The following is a 22,461-nucleotide window of genomic DNA, read 5'->3' as shown; positions in this document are numbered from 1 at the left end:
ACAGTCAATGGGGCACACAGAGGCAGTTAATGTGAACATGACCCACATAGACCCAGGCAACACATGTGGATGATACACCACAACTGCAAAACATCTTAATCTTGACTTTGATGGAAGATGTGCTGGCATGGGATCGGTCATGGTCTTCACCTTGTATGATAGGACTGTTAATCTTGACAATGTCATGGGTTAGCCACTGATTATCTATAGCGCTGCACTATTTAGCTATTCATATGCACCATGCACAGCCGGGCTCAGACTCCTTCTTTAAAGAAAATTGCTTGTTGTAATATAATGTGAAATAGTATGAAAAGTTCCTGTATTTTGAAACAGAATATGGCGTGATCTATCATCCCGGAGATCAGAGAGCTTTTGCTCAATTTATAAGGCTGCATCTGCCTCAGGATGCTATTGCAGTCATCTGTCATTTCCCAAAGCATATGAAAAGCTATTTCTCCCTACGATGCTGTGAGTTGCAGAGACAATGACAGTTTTGATTGAAAAATTCTTTTCATTTTGCATTTAAATACAAAAATACTTTCATCTTCCACAGATCCAATAAGGGAACAAAGCAATCAATGCAACAATCTTGTCAATGAAAGCTTTTTTTTTGACAATATGAATAAGAAATAATTGACTAATACTGCTTTTCAGAAAAGTCTGAGCTTTGCATCTTTATCTTACCCGAAATCATCAAACATAATGAATCTAAAGTTCTGATTTTCAATCAGGCTTTTAATCACAATCATTATGCCATGAAATTATACAATAATTATGCAATTATGGAACTGAAAAGAGAATCATCTTGCATCTGAGCACAACGCAGGCCATAATATAAATAAGTTAAGAAAACTTTTGTCTGGGAACAACTTTCAAAAACATATCAGCACATAAAATTGCCTGTAAACATTCACAGTTCAAAACATTCATCAGGATTGATTCTGACCTGTCGACACAGCTGAAAGTGCCCGCAGTGATGCTTCACATTCTACTGGCATGCTGCATAAAACGTTTATAAGACAGTTTCAATTAGTAGAGGAAGAGCAAGAGAGATTGGGGGAAATAAGGAGGAATGTGGTTCTAACCTGAGCTCAACAGAGATATCAACTGTCTGCAGGCAGAATGTCAGATTTGGAAAAGTTGGCATGCATTTCTCCCTCTTCAGAATAACAGCTGCCTTATCAACATTTCCCTGGCGTTGGTATGGTTCGAACAGCCTCTGCATGAGGTCTTTTGAGTGGTCTTGCCATTGAGATATGAGAAATGTTGTGCGTAGAAAACAGTTGAACTTGGTCTGGCATTATCCCCGCGGGAGAGAAACAATATGACTCACGTGTTGAAAATTGAAGCAGCTTGACGAACGACCCTTCTTTCACTTTTTCCTGTGTAGCCTACGTGGGCTGTCTCAATTCAGAAGACAACCAATTTATGTTATACTGCTTCAATGACAGCCCTGAAACCTCTGTAGCACAATTAGGGCAGCAGCATTCAAAACAAGAGGAGCAGACATGAGGCGCCTCGCTGACATTATTCTGCTGTGGTCACAAAGTTTGTCTCTCCAATTCTTTGAAAGTTTACACAGAGATCATGCATGTATAAAGATGCCTGTCATGTGTTTCTCACAACTATGAATATTTTTACTGAATTCCAAGCAGCTTCTAACTGCATTTGCCTCACTGTCATCTTGAATTTATTTTTTACTTTAGGTTACTTCAGTGAAGCTTTTGTGATATATGAAGACCATATTAACGCTTGTTCATTTTCTTGTTTTATTGCCCTCTTACGTATACTGTTCAAAAACATTTAATTGAAGGCCAACTCTAGTCTATTTTCTAACCAAGGAGCACTCTGTAAAGGTGGTTCAATACCAAGTGGCCCCTTGGTCAGGACCATGCATCTCTGTGCTCAGCCCCGTGTCCAATCAATTCTCCTCCTGGTTGCCCTCGATCGGTCTTCAAACAGATCACAATTCACGCCTCCAAAATAAAGTTAAACTTAGCAGGACTCTCCAATGAATATGGGGGAGAAGGGGTGAGGTGAAGGGGGGAGGTAGATAGATAGATAGATAGATAGATAGATAGTAATTTTTATTGTCATTCAACTGTACATACAGATTGCACATATGGACGAAATTTCGTTCCACTGGCTCATAATTACTGCTTTAACTAAAAACAAAAGTTTAAAAAATAAAATAAATAAATAGAAATGCTACAGAGTTATTTTAACATTTAAATATGACACTAAAAAAACAGCATTAATCTTATTGTTGCACATGTTGAATGACAACATATAAAAAAAACAGTTATTGCACGTTTAAGAAAAATAGATACTGTTATAATAGATACTGTTATGAAGGACACAGTACACACATTTCAACATCAAGCAAAGGTTCGACTGATATTTGTTGTACTGTAGAAATGTTAGGCTAGCTGTTTCCCCTTGTTTCCACTCATTTATGCAAAGCTAAGATAACTTCCTCCTGGTTTTAGCTTTATATTTAACGGACAAACATGAGAGTGGTGTCAATCTTCTCATGTAACTCTCAGCAAGAAAGAAAATTAACTTACCGGTATTTCCCAAAATGTTAATGTATTCCTGGAGGGGAACAGACTCTTTTTACAGAAGACATTTTGAGTTGTCAAAGCAGGAAAAGAACAGGTGTAAATAATATCATTAACTCTATCCCGTTAGGTGTAACATGCCATGCCCACATATAACATTGATGAAAGTTAAGGAAAGGCATTCTTTTTTATGTGTCTTAGATTGACTTTGGTTCACATTTAAGGAAAACATTTCTGTACATTAGTTAATAATGAGCTCCCTATGAAGTCCAAATAGGTTTTGCAACAATGCTACAACAGAGATGGCTGGAAATTAACATCATTACATCAGCCTCACATCAGTAAATTATTTCTAAATAGACAAATTTATATGGAACACAGATTAAAGGATATACTGCGCCAAATTGGTCCCAAATCATCATCACACTCTGCATGCAACTAGGCATGATTGATGTAAGAAATTAAGTGGAATGGCATCGCTCTTGTCCTCTAAAATGATCAAATCATTCCCGCTTGTTTTTGGAGGGGATATCACAATAAAACTGCCAAGCACTGGTCTCGTTTCATGTAAGCAAACAATTCTCTAAATGCATTCTCCCAAGACAAACACCTTCAGATCAAACATATTGCCATTTGTGACACAGCTGTTTGTCCTTGATAGACAGTTTTTTTTTTGTTGGTATTAAGCACTCAGTGGCTCACTAGCTGAGAGTGAAGACACAATAATCAAATCAAGCAAATGGAAATTAAAGAAATAGTGGAACCATTGAGTCCACTGCCATCAGACAAAAATGTCTAAGAGGACAGCAGGGGTAATGGCTCCTTATACACCAGTCTCATCTCTCCCATTCTGGGCCTGGGTTGCCTGCTGCTCTTATCTTAACAGGCGCATCATCCTCTGAACAATTGCTGCATGCAATTGTGGCTCAGGGCCTTTAGGTTTGTGACTCCTGCTGCTGCAACTATCACTGCCAATAGCAAAGCTGCACACCCCAAAGTGCTGCTTTGAAATATGTCAAGCGAACATCTAAATCATATGAGTATTTAGAATAAAAAAAGATCTGTAAACGACTGGGATGGCGGGGGAAATGGCCTCTGACGTTAACTGGACCTGCAGAGCTGAGAGAGGAGGTGATATCAGAGCAATTTGTCTTCCTTGTCATCTCCTTACTGGAGCTCAAAATATTGTTTATAGCTCTCACACCAACGCACTCCTCAGCAACTTTGATTGATGTATGAGGTGTCTCCATGGCAACCAGCATGTGGGAATGATAAGTGACTTTGGCAGAAGAGTATCTCCTTCTGGATTATTAAGACCACCTGAGGGTTGAGTGAGCGTTTGCCTCTTTGTATATCCTACATGTAAGCAATGACGAGCGGTTCTTGGCTAAACACGTCCGGCTGCTGTCACCTCCCACTCGAAGGGTTAATCTGATTAAGAAGTATCATGATTGAGCAGGAATACATGTGATGCTGCATGCATGGAGTTTAACCACCAGCTACTTATGGAGGGCTGTACACTGGTGTCTTGGGCTTATACTCTGTGATGCGTTGTGACAGGCCAGTGATGGAAAGTGCTGTGAGATATTAAGAGAGAGATTCAACAGAGTGAGAGAATCAAATGGAGAAAAATTTGTGAAGTTATGCTCATCAACAGCAGAGGTTTAAATGCAATTAGGTCCCACCAAGATACATAATGACTCCAGTGTTTGGTGATTGGTTAGCACCACTGAGTATGGCTCTACAGTAATGGAAAGACCTGTCACATCTTGAGCTCAGCCCCTTCATTTTTCCAGTGCAGTGCTTCTATTTTTTTTTTTTTTATACCCTCAAAGCACAAACGTTAGCTCACTGGATCCCTGCACCCACCCAGTTGGCTCCGGAAGACAATGATGAAATGATGTCTTTGTATGCAGTATCCAGTAGAACCACTACACCCTCTACTGGTCAAAAGACAAAATGCAGGTGTTAGGCATATTCAAGGCAATATTATACTGTACTGTAATGTTGCCGGCAATAAAATAAATAAGTGTGCACAAGCTCCCATGTTGCCTTAATCAAAACACAAACTGGGATGGTATCACAGACAGGAGTATTTGTACCAACTGACTGGGAAAGTTTAAAAAACAAACCAAAAACTGAAAGACACAACATACAATGTAATTTATTTGTTCACCTTATTATGACCTCAATTGCTGAATCTAAAATTGAGTGAATTAATTTGCAAGGTGCGACAATACAAGCTGGCATAACAGGATTAAACATAAAATAATTATTGTTGACTTCATGTGCGATATGATTCCTGTTAAATTTCTTAATACTTGTTCCACACTGGTCCTGACTGTGGAGACCTTTCCTGGGGGTTCCACGCTCTGTGGCTCTAAAAATAGAGAGTTATTCTCTTACTGACACTAACATATGTTCAGGAGGCATTTAGAGGCACTCACTTTCTTCAATATGCATCTCCCTTCTGAGAACTTGACTCCTTTGCTGCAGGAAAATTGGCATCATATTTGATTGTGAAAAATGAAGAGAAATGTTACTTTTTTACTGTGAAATAATAAATCATTCATCATCAGCATGTACAGCAGCGGTCCAATTTATCCGTAGTGCAGCCCATACCGAGTGTGCCTGTAGCATAGTTTATGTAAATAGAGCATGTAAACTGTAGGAAGGGCAATGGAAACCACCCTATGAGACAACAGTCAGCCCACTGTAGCTGATAAATCACTTTTCATACTGTTCCCAAGTGCATTTGTTCAGCAGTTCATGTATTTTCAGTGGTGCGGCTTCACAACTGCAGCCTAGGCTAATCTGTTTTGAATATAAGAAAGGCAGTTTTTGACATAACAGAATTAGTCTTGTAGGGAGACATGATCACATAGCATCTGGCTTGACAAAAGAAAGCTAAATCTGACATGCTGACATGACCACATACACATACATACTACATACAGGAGCTTTTCTTTTTTTTTAAAAGCATTGCAAGATAGATTCTGGGATCCAGTGGATGAATTAAAAGCAGCTGCCTGCAAGATTCACACGGACAGGCTGAGACACAGGCAAACAGTGGCATAGACAGGTAGGCAGAGAGCCACAGACAGGCAGACACATATTCCAGTCTGAGTCAGCTGTGGGCTCAGGATGAAAGGTCTATTGGCAAAATACACTGTAGACACACTCAATGCCAAACACTGTGTGGATCTGCTGAACCCCATCTAGCACAAACACACACGCAAACACACACAATGTAAAAACATTAGGCACTGTCTGTCAATCAATAGAGAATTGCTACCATGAGCTTGCAAATGCCTTGTTTATATAGTGTGCATGATGGAATATGCAAGTTTAAATGCCAGAATGAGGCATGCATGCATTACTTGCACTGATATGATTTAAGTTGTGTCACAGTGTGCCAGGACTGGGACATCAACTTCATGTTCCAAGCCTGAGATCAACTGATGGGATATCATCAAGGCCATGACTTTAGGGAGCTTGTCTTCCTGCAGAAGCCAAGGTCTCCGGTAATAAATTAGCTTATATCGCTCCATACTAAAAGCATATTTTCAGTGCATAAGGTGTACTTTTGTAACGTATCACAATGACTACCCTATTAGCAACATTAACAGGGAGTCATTTGATTCAATGTTAGAGATATCAAATATTACATAACTGTTAAGTATAGAATTTATGGTGCCAATCATCTCATATAACATCCTTAGAGGAATAATCTTTGGCACCAAAGTTCAAAGTATAAAGCAATATGACAGCTATAAAAACACAAAGATTGACACATTGAGACCTGTAACAATTTTAATTATGGCTTTTATACAAAAATGACTTTGATATAGATCTTTTCTGACTGCTGGATCAGAATTCCCTTTTATGTAACAAAATGTATAGTTCAGCTGTTATAGCATATACACCTACCTTTCAGGCTGAATTTGCTGTCTTTATTTTACGATTCATAGTCCTTGAGATATGATATCAACTTTCCCTGTGGATTATTGCATTGGATGGGTTTTCTATTTCTTTGTTGTAGTTTTTTTTTCTCCATTTCATGCACAAGATATTATACTTGCACCCTGAATCCAGTCCTGCAGAATTATATCCAAGGCCACCATGCCACCTAGGAAAACATTTATGTATGCAGTCAAATAGACTATAAGGGGCATAGTAGTGTTATTAACTGTCTTAATATATTACATTGCTTCCTTTTACCCTGTTTTCTAAATACGTGCTGTCCCTTTATTTCCTATACCTGACATTATATTATAATAACCAGTATTGTCAGAACAAAAAAGACAGACTGAATATATAACATTTGGTGTGCATAGATATTGATAAAGTGCAAATAGTATTTGGTTAAAAAAGCTTTATAATGTAATTTCCCTGTTTGTATGTGACTTGATTCAGTCTTTGAAGCATGTAGAAGACGGTCCCTGGTGTCGATATGTATGCTTGGTCCTGATCTGTACATGGAAGTCCATCTCTGGTATCAGTTCATCTACATGATTTTCCAGTTTGCTACTCTGTCACACATTTCTGACAAACCCATAGCAAACACTGCATCCACTGGAATTTCTTTCTCTTCCAGCTGCTTGGTTGTACTTTCTCTGCCGCCCTGGTGGGGGCACTGTGTCTGTTGAGCTCTACTTCTCATCCACCATTAAGATTTCATCAGGGATCTTCTCCTCTGAGTCAGAGCGATCAGACAGCTTGTTCAGGTACTCTATGTCGTCGAAGCGCTCAGCAACACACTGGGCTGTCAGACGGGCCTCCGGGTCGTGGTCCCAGCACTCGTCTATGGAGGCGCACACCATCTGGATGCCCTGCACGGGGTGCAGTGGAGCACAGATATAATCAGTCAATACTACAAACTTGGGACAAGTCTGACTAAGACAGAATATCATCACCTCAAGCTGAAACTACAAATGTTCCATGTGTGCTTATGTGTTTCCATCTGTGTGTTTATGTGTGTCAATATGTGTGTGTACAAGCAGACAAACTAATGCTGTCTAATACAAAAGTCCTGCAACAAATCCTCCTTTCATCAAAGTTATGATGCCTATGTTGTATCGCAATACAAAACAGTAATAGTTTGAAACTAAGCTTAAAGTTGCCCTGTGAAGTTTTCTTGTAAACAAACAAAAGTTATGTTTACACAAAAACACATTCTTTGTGTCCTTGATGTCTCACAAAACTGTTGAGTGCATTTCCTTCCACATAGAACATTTACAAAGCCAATTCTTTAAGTATTTTAAATTGTGCATTGTTTACATCTAGCATTTACTAGCTTCAAGTTGTCGTCTTCTTCTTCCCTGCTGTGTGAAACCATTGGTAGGACTATGTATTGTGTCACCCGCATGCACGCGCATCCTCACGCACAAACAAACGGGGAACCACTGATAAAAAAACTGTTCCATAGCGCTACTAGAGGTCAAAAACTCCACAGGGTACTTTTACTGGAACAGAAAAAAGGCGCTGCTCTAGCAAATTTGTCAAGATACGTACTGTATCTTAACTTACAATTGCAATGATAACCGTATCTGTTTATGATGCCCAGTTGCTCATATTAGTCTACACAAACCATTTATAATAATATTGATGCTAAGACTTGTATGTTTTACCACAGAAAATGCAGGTGGAAGATTCAGGCATAAAGGCATGTAAGTATTGCTAACAAATAGGCCTGTCACGATAACAAATTTTGCTGGACGATAAATTGTCCCAGAAATTATTGCGATAAACGATAATATTGTCATTCTGAGACCATTTTCATCTAATATAATGATAATGGCATAATAATGCAGGTACACCTTTTCAAAGCTCAAACTTTTATTTCTAAAGAATATTCACTGGAACTGGAAGACATTTTAAATATCCACAATATGTCTTTGATCTCCTTTAGTATGTCATCTTTCACGGTGTTGTACAGTTGTGGAATTACCGTTTGTGACACGTATGTTCTCCCAGGTAATTCGTACTGGCTGTCAAATGTTTGCAGCATTTCTCGAGTGTTTGTGCGATAGACTACAGACTCTGTACTACATTTAACAATTATTTATTAAACACTAAATATTAAATTTAAATAATAATATATACTTAATAAATTATATCTATCTATTTCTATGTGGCTATCTGCCACATGGCGAGTAAATGTTTGTACTCTTTTTTTAATTTTTTTTCTTGTACTGTCTCTTTTGCTCCTCTGCTGTCTGCAGGTCGGAGCTTCACGGGGGCATGCACACACACGCCAGCCACCATGTCACTTCTGTTTACTGATAGCTAGTGTTTACCTCAGGCTAATTCATTAGCTAGTAAGTGGCGATTTTTGACAAGCAGGTAACGGAGTCTCAGTTCACCGTCCGGGAGCCTCTGACACACTGACAGCTGTAGGCTTGTACCGGTTAATGCTCTGTGCATTGTCGGACACATGCAGCAACTTTCCTGAAACCGTTTGCGAGACTACAGCAGCCCGTGGTGTTTATGTCCGAGCCTGTCTTCACCGCCTCCACCTGCAGGTTGTCAACTGTGTGGTTAGGAATGAAAGGGAGAAAACAGGACGCAGAGTAACACGGCGGATATCGCTCATATACTATACTATACATATACCCTGCTCCAACTCTCAACCCAACGAGAGAGAGAGAGAGAGAGAGAGAGAACAAACAAGCATGCAAATGGGATTATCGTGGCCGGAAAAATTATCAAGCTCATTTTTTTTATCGTGCGATTAATTGATTTATTGACTATCACGACAGGCCTACTAACAAATATTAATTAACTTAACTTTAATTGGTGCCATGACGTCACCAGCCAGGTAAATGTCCAAAAACATCGCTAACAGCTCGAACACAAGACGCCGCATCTGCTTTAGTTTGTGTACAGCTTCATTTACCAAACAAGGTACTGGATGATACTTTTTAATATTAAGAAAAGGGATCAACATCTTTGTCCTGTAACAACAGTAAATACTGTACAAAGAACTACAGGATGACTCTCTGTTGTTGTTTCCTTGTATATCAAAATTGCATCTCAAACACAGCTCTTGTCTCTTTAATTTGTCATCTGTCTAATTTGCCTAACTTTTGCCAGAAAACGCAAACAGGAATGTGCGAAGGGGACTTTTAGTTCCTAGTTTCGTTCCTGAAACAGTTTGGTTGAGAAGTGTTACATTATGCTTTTTGTAGGTTGTCCAGCCGGAGTTGTTAATTCGTTATTTATTTATTAGTTTATATATATTTCTTATTTTTATTTGTAGTGGATAATGCACATAAAGTAACACAGACATTTATCAACATTAATGTAAATTTGCACCCAAGTAGACACGACTAAAAACTGACAAATGATAAAAAGCATTCACTTCAGCCGACAGGAGAATGAAGTTAAAACTGAAAATGAAATCTGCAGCTTCAAAGTTTTGTTTTTCACACAGCAGCAGCTTGTCATAGACAGCATGTATGTTTTTACTGTATTTTTACAAATGTTTATCATGTGAAGCACTTTGTGACTTTGTCTGTAAAAGGTAGGCTACTATATCAAATAAACTTATTACGTCTAGATGCTTCTTAACAAGTACATCTAGACGTGCACACATCACTCCCGTTCTCTACACCCTACATTGGAATTGAACCGGTCATTGTAGCCTTCAAATCAACTGATTTTAGAAGTCCCAAGGTCAAGGTATAAACGGTGGGGTGATCAGGCTTTTGCAGTTGCTGCCCCAAGACTCTGGAACAAGTTACCCCCTGATATCCGCAAACTCAAAACCTATTTGTTTAGAATGGCTTTTAATACGTAGTAGTGGTGTGACAATTTCACTCTCCTCCTCCTGTTTCTATGTAACCTTTTCTGATTTTACGGTTTTCTATGTTTCATTCTTTTTGTTGTATGATGTGTTGTTTTATTCTTGTTTTCTGATGTGAAGCACTTTGGATACCTGCTGGTTGCTGTAAAGTGCTATATAAATAAATGTTGATTGATTGATTATGTCTGTGTGCGTGGTGCCTCTTACTGGGTGGTTGATCCAGCTGTCGAGGATCTCAGGTCTTCCTTTGTCTCGGAGAACGCTGTCCTTCATGCTCTCTACACACGGGTGTTCTCTCAGGTTCCCAAAGGGTGGCTCATACTCTTTCACCTCTACACACACACACACACACACACACACACACACACACACACACACACACACACAAAATAGGTACAGACACATTAGCCTGCGAGTTGCGGTTGTTTATACACTTTGAAACAGATTCCCATCTACTGAACGATGCAGCTCTGTTGAAAAAGAGGCGAGATCAGATGGCAGTGGCCCACAGCACACACATCAACAACACCTTTCAAAGGATTCCCTGTGCGCTCTAAATTAAAACTGCAGGTTGCAAACTTTAAATAGCACTGAAGCAGCACAAACAACTAAAGAATCCTGTGCTGCCGACAGAGGGGCTGAGGGGGAGATTTGCTGAAGAAACGCACTTATTATTATCGAATTTTTACCCTCAGCGTGCAATGTGCTTAAAGTATCTCACTAACGCAGCCTTGACTTTGTGCTTGCTTCCTTACACAACAAAATCCAGAGTGCTTGTCAAAAACAATTTACCAGTTAAGTTTACTCAGAGCAAGATTTCAAAAGACTGGTGTGAAGGATATAGCCTGGAAATGGTGGGTCAAGAGTTCCCAAAGACAACTTATCTTTACATGAATTAATGTATCCTTGGAGTAAAAACAACAATTCTAATTCCAATTTGCTTTGAAGCGTACAGGGCTTGTTTAAAGAAAACACAAGTTTTAGAGAATCCATAGAGATAAGAAAAGCCTGATGAGGCACATGAGTGTCAAGAATGTTGTAGTGAATAGTTCAAGTGGATTTTCAATAATTAAAAGATGACCAGAACATGAAAAGGCAGAGAATGCCTCAACAAAGACGTAAGACAAAAGTTCTTCAAACAGCACACACAGATTACACAATTTCCACTTGTTTATTTCAGGCTACTTCGAAAGCCTTAAATCGACTGTTGGCGGTTGTTGAAAACAATGATCCCTCTCATATGTTGCAATAACTCTGTCAGGATGGATCCCTTTTATAATTCCCTTTTTAAAAAAGACAGCTATGTACTTCTAGAGTACATATAACTTAAACCTGACAGAGTGAACTGAGTCAAACAGTTATTGCACAATGATGTTGAATGACTGAATTTTCTCAAGAAGTGAGAAAAGTATCACAACTAATGACTTAATGATGGGAATCAAAACAAAAAATACAGAGTAACAGTGATACATCTTACAATGATGCTATAGCTGCTATCTAGTGTCATAAAATATGCTATGAAATAGACAGTATAGGCATACAGCAGAGTAACTGCTTGTGATTAGTCCCCTGCAATTGGTAGTATTTGTCAGTATTTGGGTACTGCGTCTACATTTTCTTGTAGTAGAACCTGTTTCTGTTGTTTCTTTAGTTATCATTTCTTTTTTCTAAGCGTGCATACAAACCTAAAGCTGGACTTGCTCGTTTTTGAGCTCTCCATTACAGACACCTACAAGGCAGTCCCAGTCACTGATTGTGCAATAAGCTGGTTCTACAAAACACTATATCTGGCTCTAAATACACACAGACTGCAAAACATAAACTGAATGAAAGGCACATTGCAGATTTGTCCTGCATTGTCCCGTATGTAAATCTGTCACTCTGAGTTTACATCACTGGAACAAAGCAGTGCCAGCCAGCTCTGGAGGCCAACATGTCGTTCCTGCAAGTGAACTGACACATCTCGTATACAGACTATTATATATGCCAACATTTTTTTTTTTTTAAGATTATTTTGTGGGCTTTTCTGCCTTTATTTGACAGGACAGCTAGATGAGAAAGGGGAGATAGAGAGAGAGGGGGAAGACGTGCAGGAAATCGTCACAGGTCGGATTCGAACCCTGGACCTCTGCGTCGAGGCATTAACCTCTAAGTACACGTGCGCCTGCTCTACCCACTGTTCCAACCCGGCCACTATATACCAAAATTTAATGAATGAAAGTAATGTTCAACTATCCGCTAAAGTGTTGACTGGAATAGACCATCCACTTCTTAGTATACCGCTTGTAGGATGAGATGAAGGTCTCATTTCACTCTTTCAAAACTTTTCTTTTAAAAAGAAGCTGACTGGAAGTTATGATGACCACAAACAGGGATTGGTGGTTTCTGGGACACAGACTAGAGAAACAGAGGACTTTTTCAGAGGTTGAAACTTCCTTTTTAATTTTTTTTCCCTCTGGTTTGGCATTAAAGCTTAAACATGGCCCCACCCAACCATCAGTCAATATAAAAAAAAAGGAGACAGTTGCTTATTTTTGTTTTGACAGGTCCAAGGAAGTGTATAACTGTGTTCTGAACTGCAAATCCACTTTGTAAACTTTTGGGCAAACATGTTTATGTGTTCAACTCCAAACAATGGGTCCAAAATATATGAATCATACTAGTGAGTACTTTGCAGTGTAAACAGAAGTGTGTATTCCAGGATGGAAAGATTGGCCAACCCTGCTCTAAAAGGGAAAGATGTTTTTTGTTTTTTTTCAAGCCAACCTGAAATTAAACTCTGAACTAGCAAAGGCTATTGAAAACACAACACAGGGCAAGCGAGGAGTGCTGTGGTTTGCAAAAAGTCACACACTGCATATTGACGAGATTTCTGCAAAGCAATATAACAAGTTCAGCACAGCAACAATGAGGAACTTACACTATGTCTTCTACAACAGCTGACATGTAGTGATGTAAATTTTTGCAAAGCAAGCACATATTTCATCCTTAAAGCGTAACTCTCGCCAAAATGCAACCTAGGGTCTTTTTGTGAATGTACCTGAGTCAAACTTTCGTTTAAAAGCATAATTAGGACAGAAGCGCCACTTTTGAGATTTACCGTATTTTTGTTTTCGGTCAAATGGCCTTTTGAATGGGAGTGCTAGGGGCACTACTGTGATCGCATCAAAATCACTATTTTTAAACACTAAGAAGGCTCGACACAACATGAAACTTTGCTCGAAGTATGACCAGGGTCTCTACACATGAACTCCAGCATTGAGAACATTGTTTGTGTACACAGAGATTACTAAAAAGAAAGGTTTTAACAACTCACAGTAGCAGTTGGTTTTTCTGCTCGCCGCCATCTTGCCAGTCAAAAATAGTCGATCTCCGAATGCAACGTAACAGGGAGGAGAGTAAAGATGGAAAGCTCCTAAAGCTTAGTTCCATAGAATTAATATGATATGAAAGATAATTTGTTGTTTTGTCGTTAGTGAAAAACAATATTGACCTTGTAGTTGAAAAAGAATGAAACAATACTAAAATGGCAAGCTCCAAACTGGCAAGATGGCGGCGAGCGGAAAAACCAACTGCTAAAGTGAGTTGTTGTGAACCTTTCTTTTCAGTGAACTCTGTGTACACAAACAATGTTCTCAATGATCGAGCTCATGTGTAGAGCCCCTGGTCATACTTCGAGCAAAGTTTCATGTTGTGTCGAGCCTTCTTAGTGTTTAAAAATAGTGATTTTGATGCGATCATAGTAGTGCCCCTAGCACTCCCATTCAAAAGGCCATTTGACCGAAAACGAAAATACGGTCAATCTTAAAAGTTGCGCTTCCGTCCTAATTTTGCTTTTAAACGAAAGTTTGACATTCACAAAAAGACCCTAGGTTGCATTTTGGCGAGAGTTAGGCTTTAATGTCTATTTTCCATGCCAGTTGTCAGCCATTCCTGTAGAAACTGTCTGAGAATCTGCAGCCAAAAGAAACTAAGTTGAATCACACACTGCAGACTGGGGGTTACTTCTCAATGAAGGTCACCCTTGTGATATACATCCATGACAGCAAAGCCATGTTTCCAAAGCTAATGACTATATGGCCTCTTTCATGTCTTACAGGGAATGACCACATGCTGCACTGATGCTGTTTTGATTATTGCCCAAGCACATAGACGTATATGTTTAGATATTAATAGTCAAACTGCACTAGCGCACCAAACAGGACCAAAACAAAAAGAAAGAGAAACACAAACCATTAAATTGATACAGCAAAGTGGAGAGTGAGCATAATCCAAACCAGCATCTGATATTTTGTTTGATATTCTTGTGCTGCTGCCCAAAGAAGTTAATATTGTTTGTCTAATTACGCTCAACAAGGCATGATGCTAAAAAAAAAGAGAATCCTGTCACCTAAATACATAAATATTGCAAAAAAAACACAGATCCACACAGAGTTTCAACATGTGCTTGGAAATAAATGGGTAATGTGATCACAATAACATTGTCCGTTTCCCGAAATGAGTCTGAGTCTTCAACAACAGCTCGACTAATCCACTCCCAGCCGCCTCTGCTGGTTTTCATTAGGCTGCGGTGGCTGTGACACTTGTTTTGTGTTCCTCACAGGTTGTTAAAGTCATTTAGTACAGATGTATACATGTGCATTACACGTTAACAGAGCTTACGTTTGTACATATGGCATTGACTTAGCCTGGAGGCTTACCCTACCATTAACTATAGCTGATACATGCCACTAACCTTTACCTTACCATTATTAAAGAAGACCAAAAAACTATTTTAGCTCACACTGGATGCAACTTCAGTGAAACCAAATTGGCACACACAATTTGTCCCTAATTCATCCACAATCAAGTTGTTTAGATTTGTCCCAAAATGTGGATTATGGTGGACCCCACACAAACACACACACAGGACCATCAGGCCCTCCAGTCCTGGAGGAGTTGATGTTCTGACATCTGGAGAGCAGCTGCCCTAACCTCTCCTCCTCTCCAGTCTAGCCCAACCTCTCCCTCTAGGGACTAAAGGCATTTCTCCGTCTGCAGCTCCACATTCAACACCACTCCACTATTATCCCCCTACGTAGCCCCACCCGCCTGTGGAACGCCCTCATAGTCTTTCCAAGCCCTAAATCTGGACGAGCTAAATTATACAGGAGAGACATTTTTAGGGAACAGAGGCAGAGATAAAAAAAAGGCCTGAGCCTTGAATCCAGATTTTCCTTCTCTCCGAGGTGTGTTGATCTCTCGGTTTCCCTCTCACTCTAACTCTTCCTCGGTCTTCATAGTCTTGGAAGATAAAGAAAGCAAAGTGATGGCTCATGGCTGGCTGACTGGCACTGTCGACAGACGGCTGTGTTCTTCTCACCTGGCATATATAAGATCAGACCACAGCCCCCAGGAACAGTGACAGAGTGGCTGCCTGCCACTGAGACGCACAATGCTAATCAGACATCAGTCTTTCACAAACACACAGTCGGGAGGCATCAGAGATGAGAGGAAACCAGGGCTTCACCTCAGCCTTTATAATGATGCCCTGGGATGTGTCACTCTGAATTTCTGTGCATGTCCACACATGTTCATATTTTGTCTCAAAGGAGGTGAGTTTTCAGGGTGTCATTAGTGACTCACGACCTCCAGGGACAAAAGAGGCCAGCAGCGTGAAAGCATGAAACTCTTTTAGTGCACTCTGTAAACACATCAGTTTCACTCTCATGGTGCTCCAATTCCAGAATCAATACCGGATCTCTGCCAGCATACAATACACAAGGAGATTTCTTAGCTGCTAGTGGAGCAAAACCAAATTACTGTCTCTTATTTACGCAATTTATTCTTTCCACCTTCCTCATGGGCTATCAAGGTAGGAGGCTGGCTGTGTTTGTACAACCCTTTCAGCATGAGAACGTCTCCTTGGCTTTTGGCCTTAATGAACTACAGATTTCAGCTCTCTGCTTGTCTCGAAGACATGCCAAGTCTGGGAAAGTGGATAGAGATGTACAGAAAAACGTGAACTATTCCAGCTGCTTCTATCTTTTGTCTCTATTCTTGTCCAGGGGTGGGACGGGAACCCCTCTGCTTCCCTTCCCTCCAGTAAATCTGCGCCAGCCTGTCCTCCCTGTCTGTCTGTGTCGGCATGAGTAAAGCTAGATGGCTGTCTACAGTGTTTCTGTGCAGAGGGAGAGTAATTAACTGCTGCCTCACCTGCCTAGGGGTAGGAAGAAAGAGACAGAAAAATGTCGAGAAAGTTTCTGTGCAAGGACATTCAGAAAAATGTGGGTCTAAAATAATGTTTGCTGCCATGTACAGTGTTTTTTTGTCGAGTTCTAAATAACTGTAAAGGGAATGAAAGACTCACAACTAAATGAAATGAGTGGAGGAGGATGACTGTGATGAATAAAACTTAATGTCAAGCCGCAAAACATCTTCATATAAAAGGAGACACCCCTACTAACAACTTCATCCGCATCAACCGCTTGTCTTGGGGACTGTGTTCTTTGCATAACAGGAAATAGTCTATTTTCTTTTAAAAGGTGTACCCACAGGGCACATATATTCTTGCTGTTGGGAAAGAAAAGCAAGGGGGATTGTGGGTCACTCTGGCCCATATTTTTCTTCAGAGGACTCTTGTGCAGCCTAACTGCGCAGTACACTTTAAGGAGGGCCCCCAGGGGTAACCGTGGGGGCAAAACAGGAAAACGCCAAAGTAGAAGCGTTCATGCCCATACCCGGCTTTCAATCATTGCTCTGACACAATGGAGACAGGAGCAGTCACAGAAACAAACTGGACCACAGAGACACTAAAGGGAAGTGAAAACAAACAACTGAATGTCGACATGAAATACTGCCCTGTGGTTTGCCTTTAGATAATCACCCATTTCTATTATTTGCACATATCCTGGCCTTGTTTTTGCTACAGAATGACAAACATAAGTAACGGTACATTAGTAATGTGAAAGCTGATCCTTGAGACTTCTACAAGATGGATTGTGTGCTTGAAACTTTTAGATTTTGTTCCCACAGTGATAAATGGGTCGTTGAAGACACACGATTAAGTCCTGTCGCACTATGTCACACATGTGGTGAGTGAACTTGGTGGAGGTGGAGTTGCTCACTGCGCTCCTAATTGGTAAAGCCATCAATGTGCTCATATTCCTTAGAGGTCATGTGAACTGTGGAGGCAATTTTTCTTTTTACAGTATTTCTGAGGATATTCACACAGGCCACAAAGGGAAATTCATCAATCAGTGCTTCTATTGATTTCCTTTACACTCAGCTAATCTCTAAAAAGGAAAAACAGAGTTATGTCTACTATTAACTTTACTGTGTGTCCATGCTATTGTAGTCTCGCTTTGCCAGACCTTCCTCCACAGCGCTGCATACGAGGCTCTGGCTAGTCCACACAGCATTCCGGGATGGGAGAAAAACGTGCTCTGGTTTATTGGCATTTCTTTAAACCAATCACAATCGTCATGGGCGTCGCTGCAAAATAACATCGGGAAGGAACTTGTATTGGTGGAACGTGTACGTTCAAAAGTATTGGGTATCGAGTATCGAGTATTGATTGGAACCGGGACTAGCTTTGCGATTTTCCCGGACTCGTTCAAAAGTTTAAATTTCAATTCCTAGTTTCGATTCACAGTCCGCCGACCAGAAGAAGAAACCGCTGAACACGCGAGTCGAACATGGATAGCGTGCGTCGGCGGTTCAAAGTGTGGCTTCACTTTTCTAAACAGAACGAAATCTCGGCAAAATGCAACATTTGCGACAAGATTGTTTCGTGCATAGGAGGGTGCACATCGAACATGATAAAGCACCTCCGAGTTCATGGAGTAGAAATAAATGTGTGCCCCGTCTTTGACGCGCTGCGCCGACCGTCCTCCGCTGCCTCTTCCTCTGGTTCTGGCTCTGGCTCCAACCCCAGCCTGGCACCGCAGTGACTGCACTGCAGTCCGAATCCGGTAAGTAAAACAATACATATACAATAAATAATGTCTTGCACCAACATTGAGGCAGCTAACAAATTAGCCCATGTATTTTTTCATAGACAATTTACGACCTGAGATTGCGAACGTTAGCCAGGCTGGTGACTCCACGACTCTGTGTTCTGTGTTTTCTCCACAGCAGGAGATACTATCTGTCCAGAAGGCTCACGCATCCTGCCTGAGAAGGCAGATATGGTCAAATAACAACTGTTTCTGATTTTATACTGTACCTGCTGCTAATCTGGACTGGGTTTTACAAGTTGTTTCTTATTGTTTATTTGCTATTCTGCACCAGGTTAGCCCATCAGTGGGAGCACGGTAACATGTTTAAGTACCTGCAGCATCATACACTCATGTGTAAATGTGTTTTCATGAGGTTTTCAAAAATAAAGCTCTCTTGAGGAAAGTGTACCCCTGTGAAAATATATTCATAATTTATAATATTTATATTCAAGTTCATAGATTTGATATTTATATTGTAGTTGAAAACAGCCCTGTGAGAAATTCATAGTAAAGTTCATAAAAAGTTCATAGAATTAAAATTGATGGAGATGGTCAGACTATTTCCTTCAGAAAGACCATTGGTTAGCTAGCTCATTTAAAATATCCTAAACTTTTTTGACCCTGCCTCTTAAAAGAATCGGAATCGAGAATCGTTAGGAACCGGAATCGAAACAAGGAATCGGAATCAGAATCGTTAAAATTCAAACGATACCCAACCCTATTCAAAAGTTGTATTAGTCGTACGAGAGAAAACTCAGATTGGACAGATAGTCTAGCTAGCTGTCTCAATTTACCATGCAGCAATCTGAGGAGCAGTCAACCACAGTCCTCATAAATCCACCAGAGTTTAAAATTCCAACACAAAGAAAGCGGAAGGAAACGCTCATTGGAGAAAAGACATGCATCCGGCAGAATTTCCTACGGCATTGGAGCAATCCCAGAAGTGGAACATCGAGAATATAGACTAATGCTATTGTATCATGTTTAAGGCAGGTGTCCACAAAACACACTTGATCACCATAAACACACACAAAACACTGAGGTGGGTCCTGAGGGCAGGAAAGGGGAATATAATCAAAGGAATAGTTCAACATTTTGGGAAATATGCTCATTCGCTTTCCTGTTGAGAATTAGAGGAGACAATGACCAGCATTTTATCCTACAATCATGTGTGTCTGATCATATCTTACCTCCAATTGCGTTACACCTGGAGATCATCTCCCACAGTACAAGAGCCATGGAGTAAACATCAGCCTGTTTGAAAGACTCAATGTTTTCTAGGTTGATTCTAGACTCCAAGACCTCCGGGGCCATGTACCTGGCTGTACCCACCTGAGAGAAAACAGGGTGAAAAAGATGTCTACGTCATTACAGTCCATAATACCACAGAGGAGTTGATTAGTTGAAAAAGCCTAGCTATGTAGACCATCTTAGCAGTAAGAATTATTTACCAGCATTAATCAAGTGACAGGTAGTTATTTTGTGCTGTAGTAAGCTGTCGCATCCCATTTATCTGAATTAAAAACGTGTTTGATTTATAAAATAATTGGAAAAACAAAAGGTAGCTCGGTGCTCAACAACACGTTGCTTGTCCTCACATAATTACCACCTCGGAAAATGTGTTCACTGGCGCTTCCACCAAATGCATTAAGGGCATTACAATGCATTAGGTGTGCTGTGCAGTTAAGGGTGAGGCCTTTTTATAATGAGTCATTTTCATAACAGAGTCTAATACGACTCTGGCCTATTACATCAGCATAATGAGTCCATTAAGAATCAATCAAGCCTGTTTTGCTTGTGACTATTATAAAACGTCCACCTCAGAACACTTACAACACTATTTCTATCAGCATTATCCATCTGGGGCCAATATATAGAGGGTGCCAAATATTTAGAGATGGAGTCCCTGTGTGATGAGGATCAGAAATGAAAAGTGTGATTGAAAGCACGGCTCTGTTCAAGGTCTGATAAATATCTTCAAAGAAATGTTTTGGCAGGGCCTGGAATGGCCTGTGTCTGGTGCGTCTGCGCCAGAGATGCTCACAAGTCACTGAGCTAGAGTTCAAGTCACGTCTCAAGTCTTTGAGCTAGAGTTCAAGTCACGTCTCAAGTCTTTGAGCTAGAGTCCAAGTCAAGTCTCAAGTCTCTCGTGGTTATAATGTGTGTTGTATCACCTGCTGAGTTCATCCAGGCTGCTTATAATAATGCATAGCTATATGTAATAACATCTAGCAAACAACTGACGGAGTTAACTTCCCGTACGTCGTAGCTAAAGCAAGAAGCAAGTTAACGTTAGATGGCCAATGCTGAGCTAAACATGTTAGCTATCTTATCAGTGTGCGTTTTCAGGTGCATGATAAAATTAGATCTAGAGGTTGAGCCAGAACACTTTATCTTGATACCACACATTTTGCATTTAGCTCCTCTCTTTAAGTTTTTAAAGCCAAAGCTTATGATGAACGGCACAGCAGCTCGCGGTGCGGTCAACATGTTTGTTGCCCTCTTTCACGTGTGGCCCTGCACAGATATGTTACGCATTGCGTAGGCAGTTTATAGGTTACACAGGGAGGGGAATAACATTCAGCTCATCGGACGTTTTCTAAAAATAAAGATTGTTCACAATTCCCGCATCTCGAGTCTGAGTTGAGTCTGAAGTCTTAGAGCGACTCAAGTCCCAGTCTCAAACTTGAGTCAGAGTCTCTGGTCTGCGCAAATTATAAGGAGATGATTTTTTTTTTAAATCTCTGAGAGGACCAAAAAAGCCAAGCAAAACTAAATAAAATCCCCAAATTTAGGATTAGAAGGCTTTACCTGCCCACTGTTGGCCAGCTCGTCCACAGACAGAGCGTTGTCCAGGCGGAGGGCGAGGCCAAAGTCACACAGGCAGCAGGTCAGGTCGCTTTTCACGAGTATGTTGGAGCTCTTAATGTCCCTGTGTGCGATAGGCACCTTGTAGCGACCGCAGGGGGTGTGGTCACTGTGAAGGTGCGCCACTCCACATGCTAGCGAACCCCCCAGCAGCCACAGGTCGTGCCAGCTGATGATGTGGTGGATCAAGAACTCTTGGAGGTTTCCTCTTGGATGGTAGGCTGTGATCAGCCAGCACTGTCTCTGCACCTTCCTGTCCTCTGCTGTCAGGAAGTGAAGCACATTTTCATGTCTCAAGTCTGCGTCTGAGAAAATTTCCTTCTCGTTCTTCCAGGAGGCGTACTCTTCGTACTGGAAAATCTTAACAGCCACTGTCTCAAAGCCTTGCTCCTCGCTGACTGAAGAGCCCTGCTTAAGCTTGGCTTTGTAAACTTCTGCAAAGCGTCCTTTTCCAACCTGAACATCCAGTTCAATGGGCAGCGGCTCTGTGTTGTGGTTGAGGTTGTTGGCGTGCGTGGAGCTACTGTCGGAACCTTCGTTGTCTATCATGATGGCGTGAGCATCACTGAAGTCCAGTGGAAGACCCCTCTTGCGTCTGGAGCGGGCTTGCCGCTGGCGATAGACCCGATAACAGTAGAAAGAAGTGATGACGACAACAGCCATAACCAGCAGAGGCACAAGGCTCACTAAGATGACTGCCACAACCTGGGAATCCATGTCTGAGGGAACAAAAGCTAAAAGATTGAGATGATGCCCACATTCACATAGTTGAGTTTTAAGCTGTACTAATCTGTTATATTTTTACATTAACATTGAAAAAAACAGAGCTGCTGGTTGTGTAAATAGGCAACACGTCAAAATGTAATTCTTGACCTTCGACACAGACAGTTTACTAAATAATTGCACCACAAATTATGTTTAGTGGCTCATCTGGATCTTTTGATCATATCACATGATCTTCATGCAGTATATGACACACATTCTTAAAAAAATAGAAATTTGAACAATTTCACGACCACTGCGCAAACTCCATCTGCTAATAAAGGTCATGTAATATGTATTATGGCTGAACGAGTAATCATTTTCAAATCGAAATCGCGATTTGAAAGAATACGATTAGCTTATCGTGAAGACCGCAATATCAAATGTGAAATATTTGGTCTAATTTAACATTTTTGTATGCATAATTATATTTACTGTTTCTTCATAAGATAAATGCTGGAATACTGTTGTTACATATCACAGA

General features: G+C 40.6%; 1 protein-coding gene across 3 annotated transcripts in view; it reads right to left on the bottom strand.

Moving 5' to 3' along the window:
• Positions 1-6,360: 6,360 nt before the first annotated feature.
• Positions 6,361-22,461, bottom strand: part of LOC116047287 (TGF-beta receptor type-2) — a 34,635-nt gene continuing 18,534 nt past the window's right edge. For all 3 annotated transcript variants that reach the window (XM_031295960.2, XM_031295961.2, XM_031295959.2), the window contains exons 4-7: positions 21,159-21,934; positions 19,538-19,679; positions 10,576-10,700; positions 6,361-7,393 (exon numbers count right to left, since the gene is read on the bottom strand). In XM_031295960.2, coding sequence (XP_031151820.1) covers positions 7,214-7,393; positions 10,576-10,700; positions 19,538-19,679; positions 21,159-21,934 — 1,223 coding nt within the window. In that variant the 3' untranslated portion in view covers positions 6,361-7,213. The remainder of the gene's footprint in view (positions 7,394-10,575; positions 10,701-19,537; positions 19,680-21,158; positions 21,935-22,461) is intronic.

The sequence above is a fragment of the Sander lucioperca genome, chromosome 14 (genome assembly GCF_008315115.2).
Source record: "Sander lucioperca isolate FBNREF2018 chromosome 14, SLUC_FBN_1.2, whole genome shotgun sequence".
NCBI classification, from domain to species: Eukaryota; Metazoa; Chordata; class Actinopteri; order Perciformes; family Percidae; genus Sander; species Sander lucioperca.
Note: the sequence above shows the minus strand (reverse complement) of the source record. Positions and strands in the feature narration are given on the sequence as shown.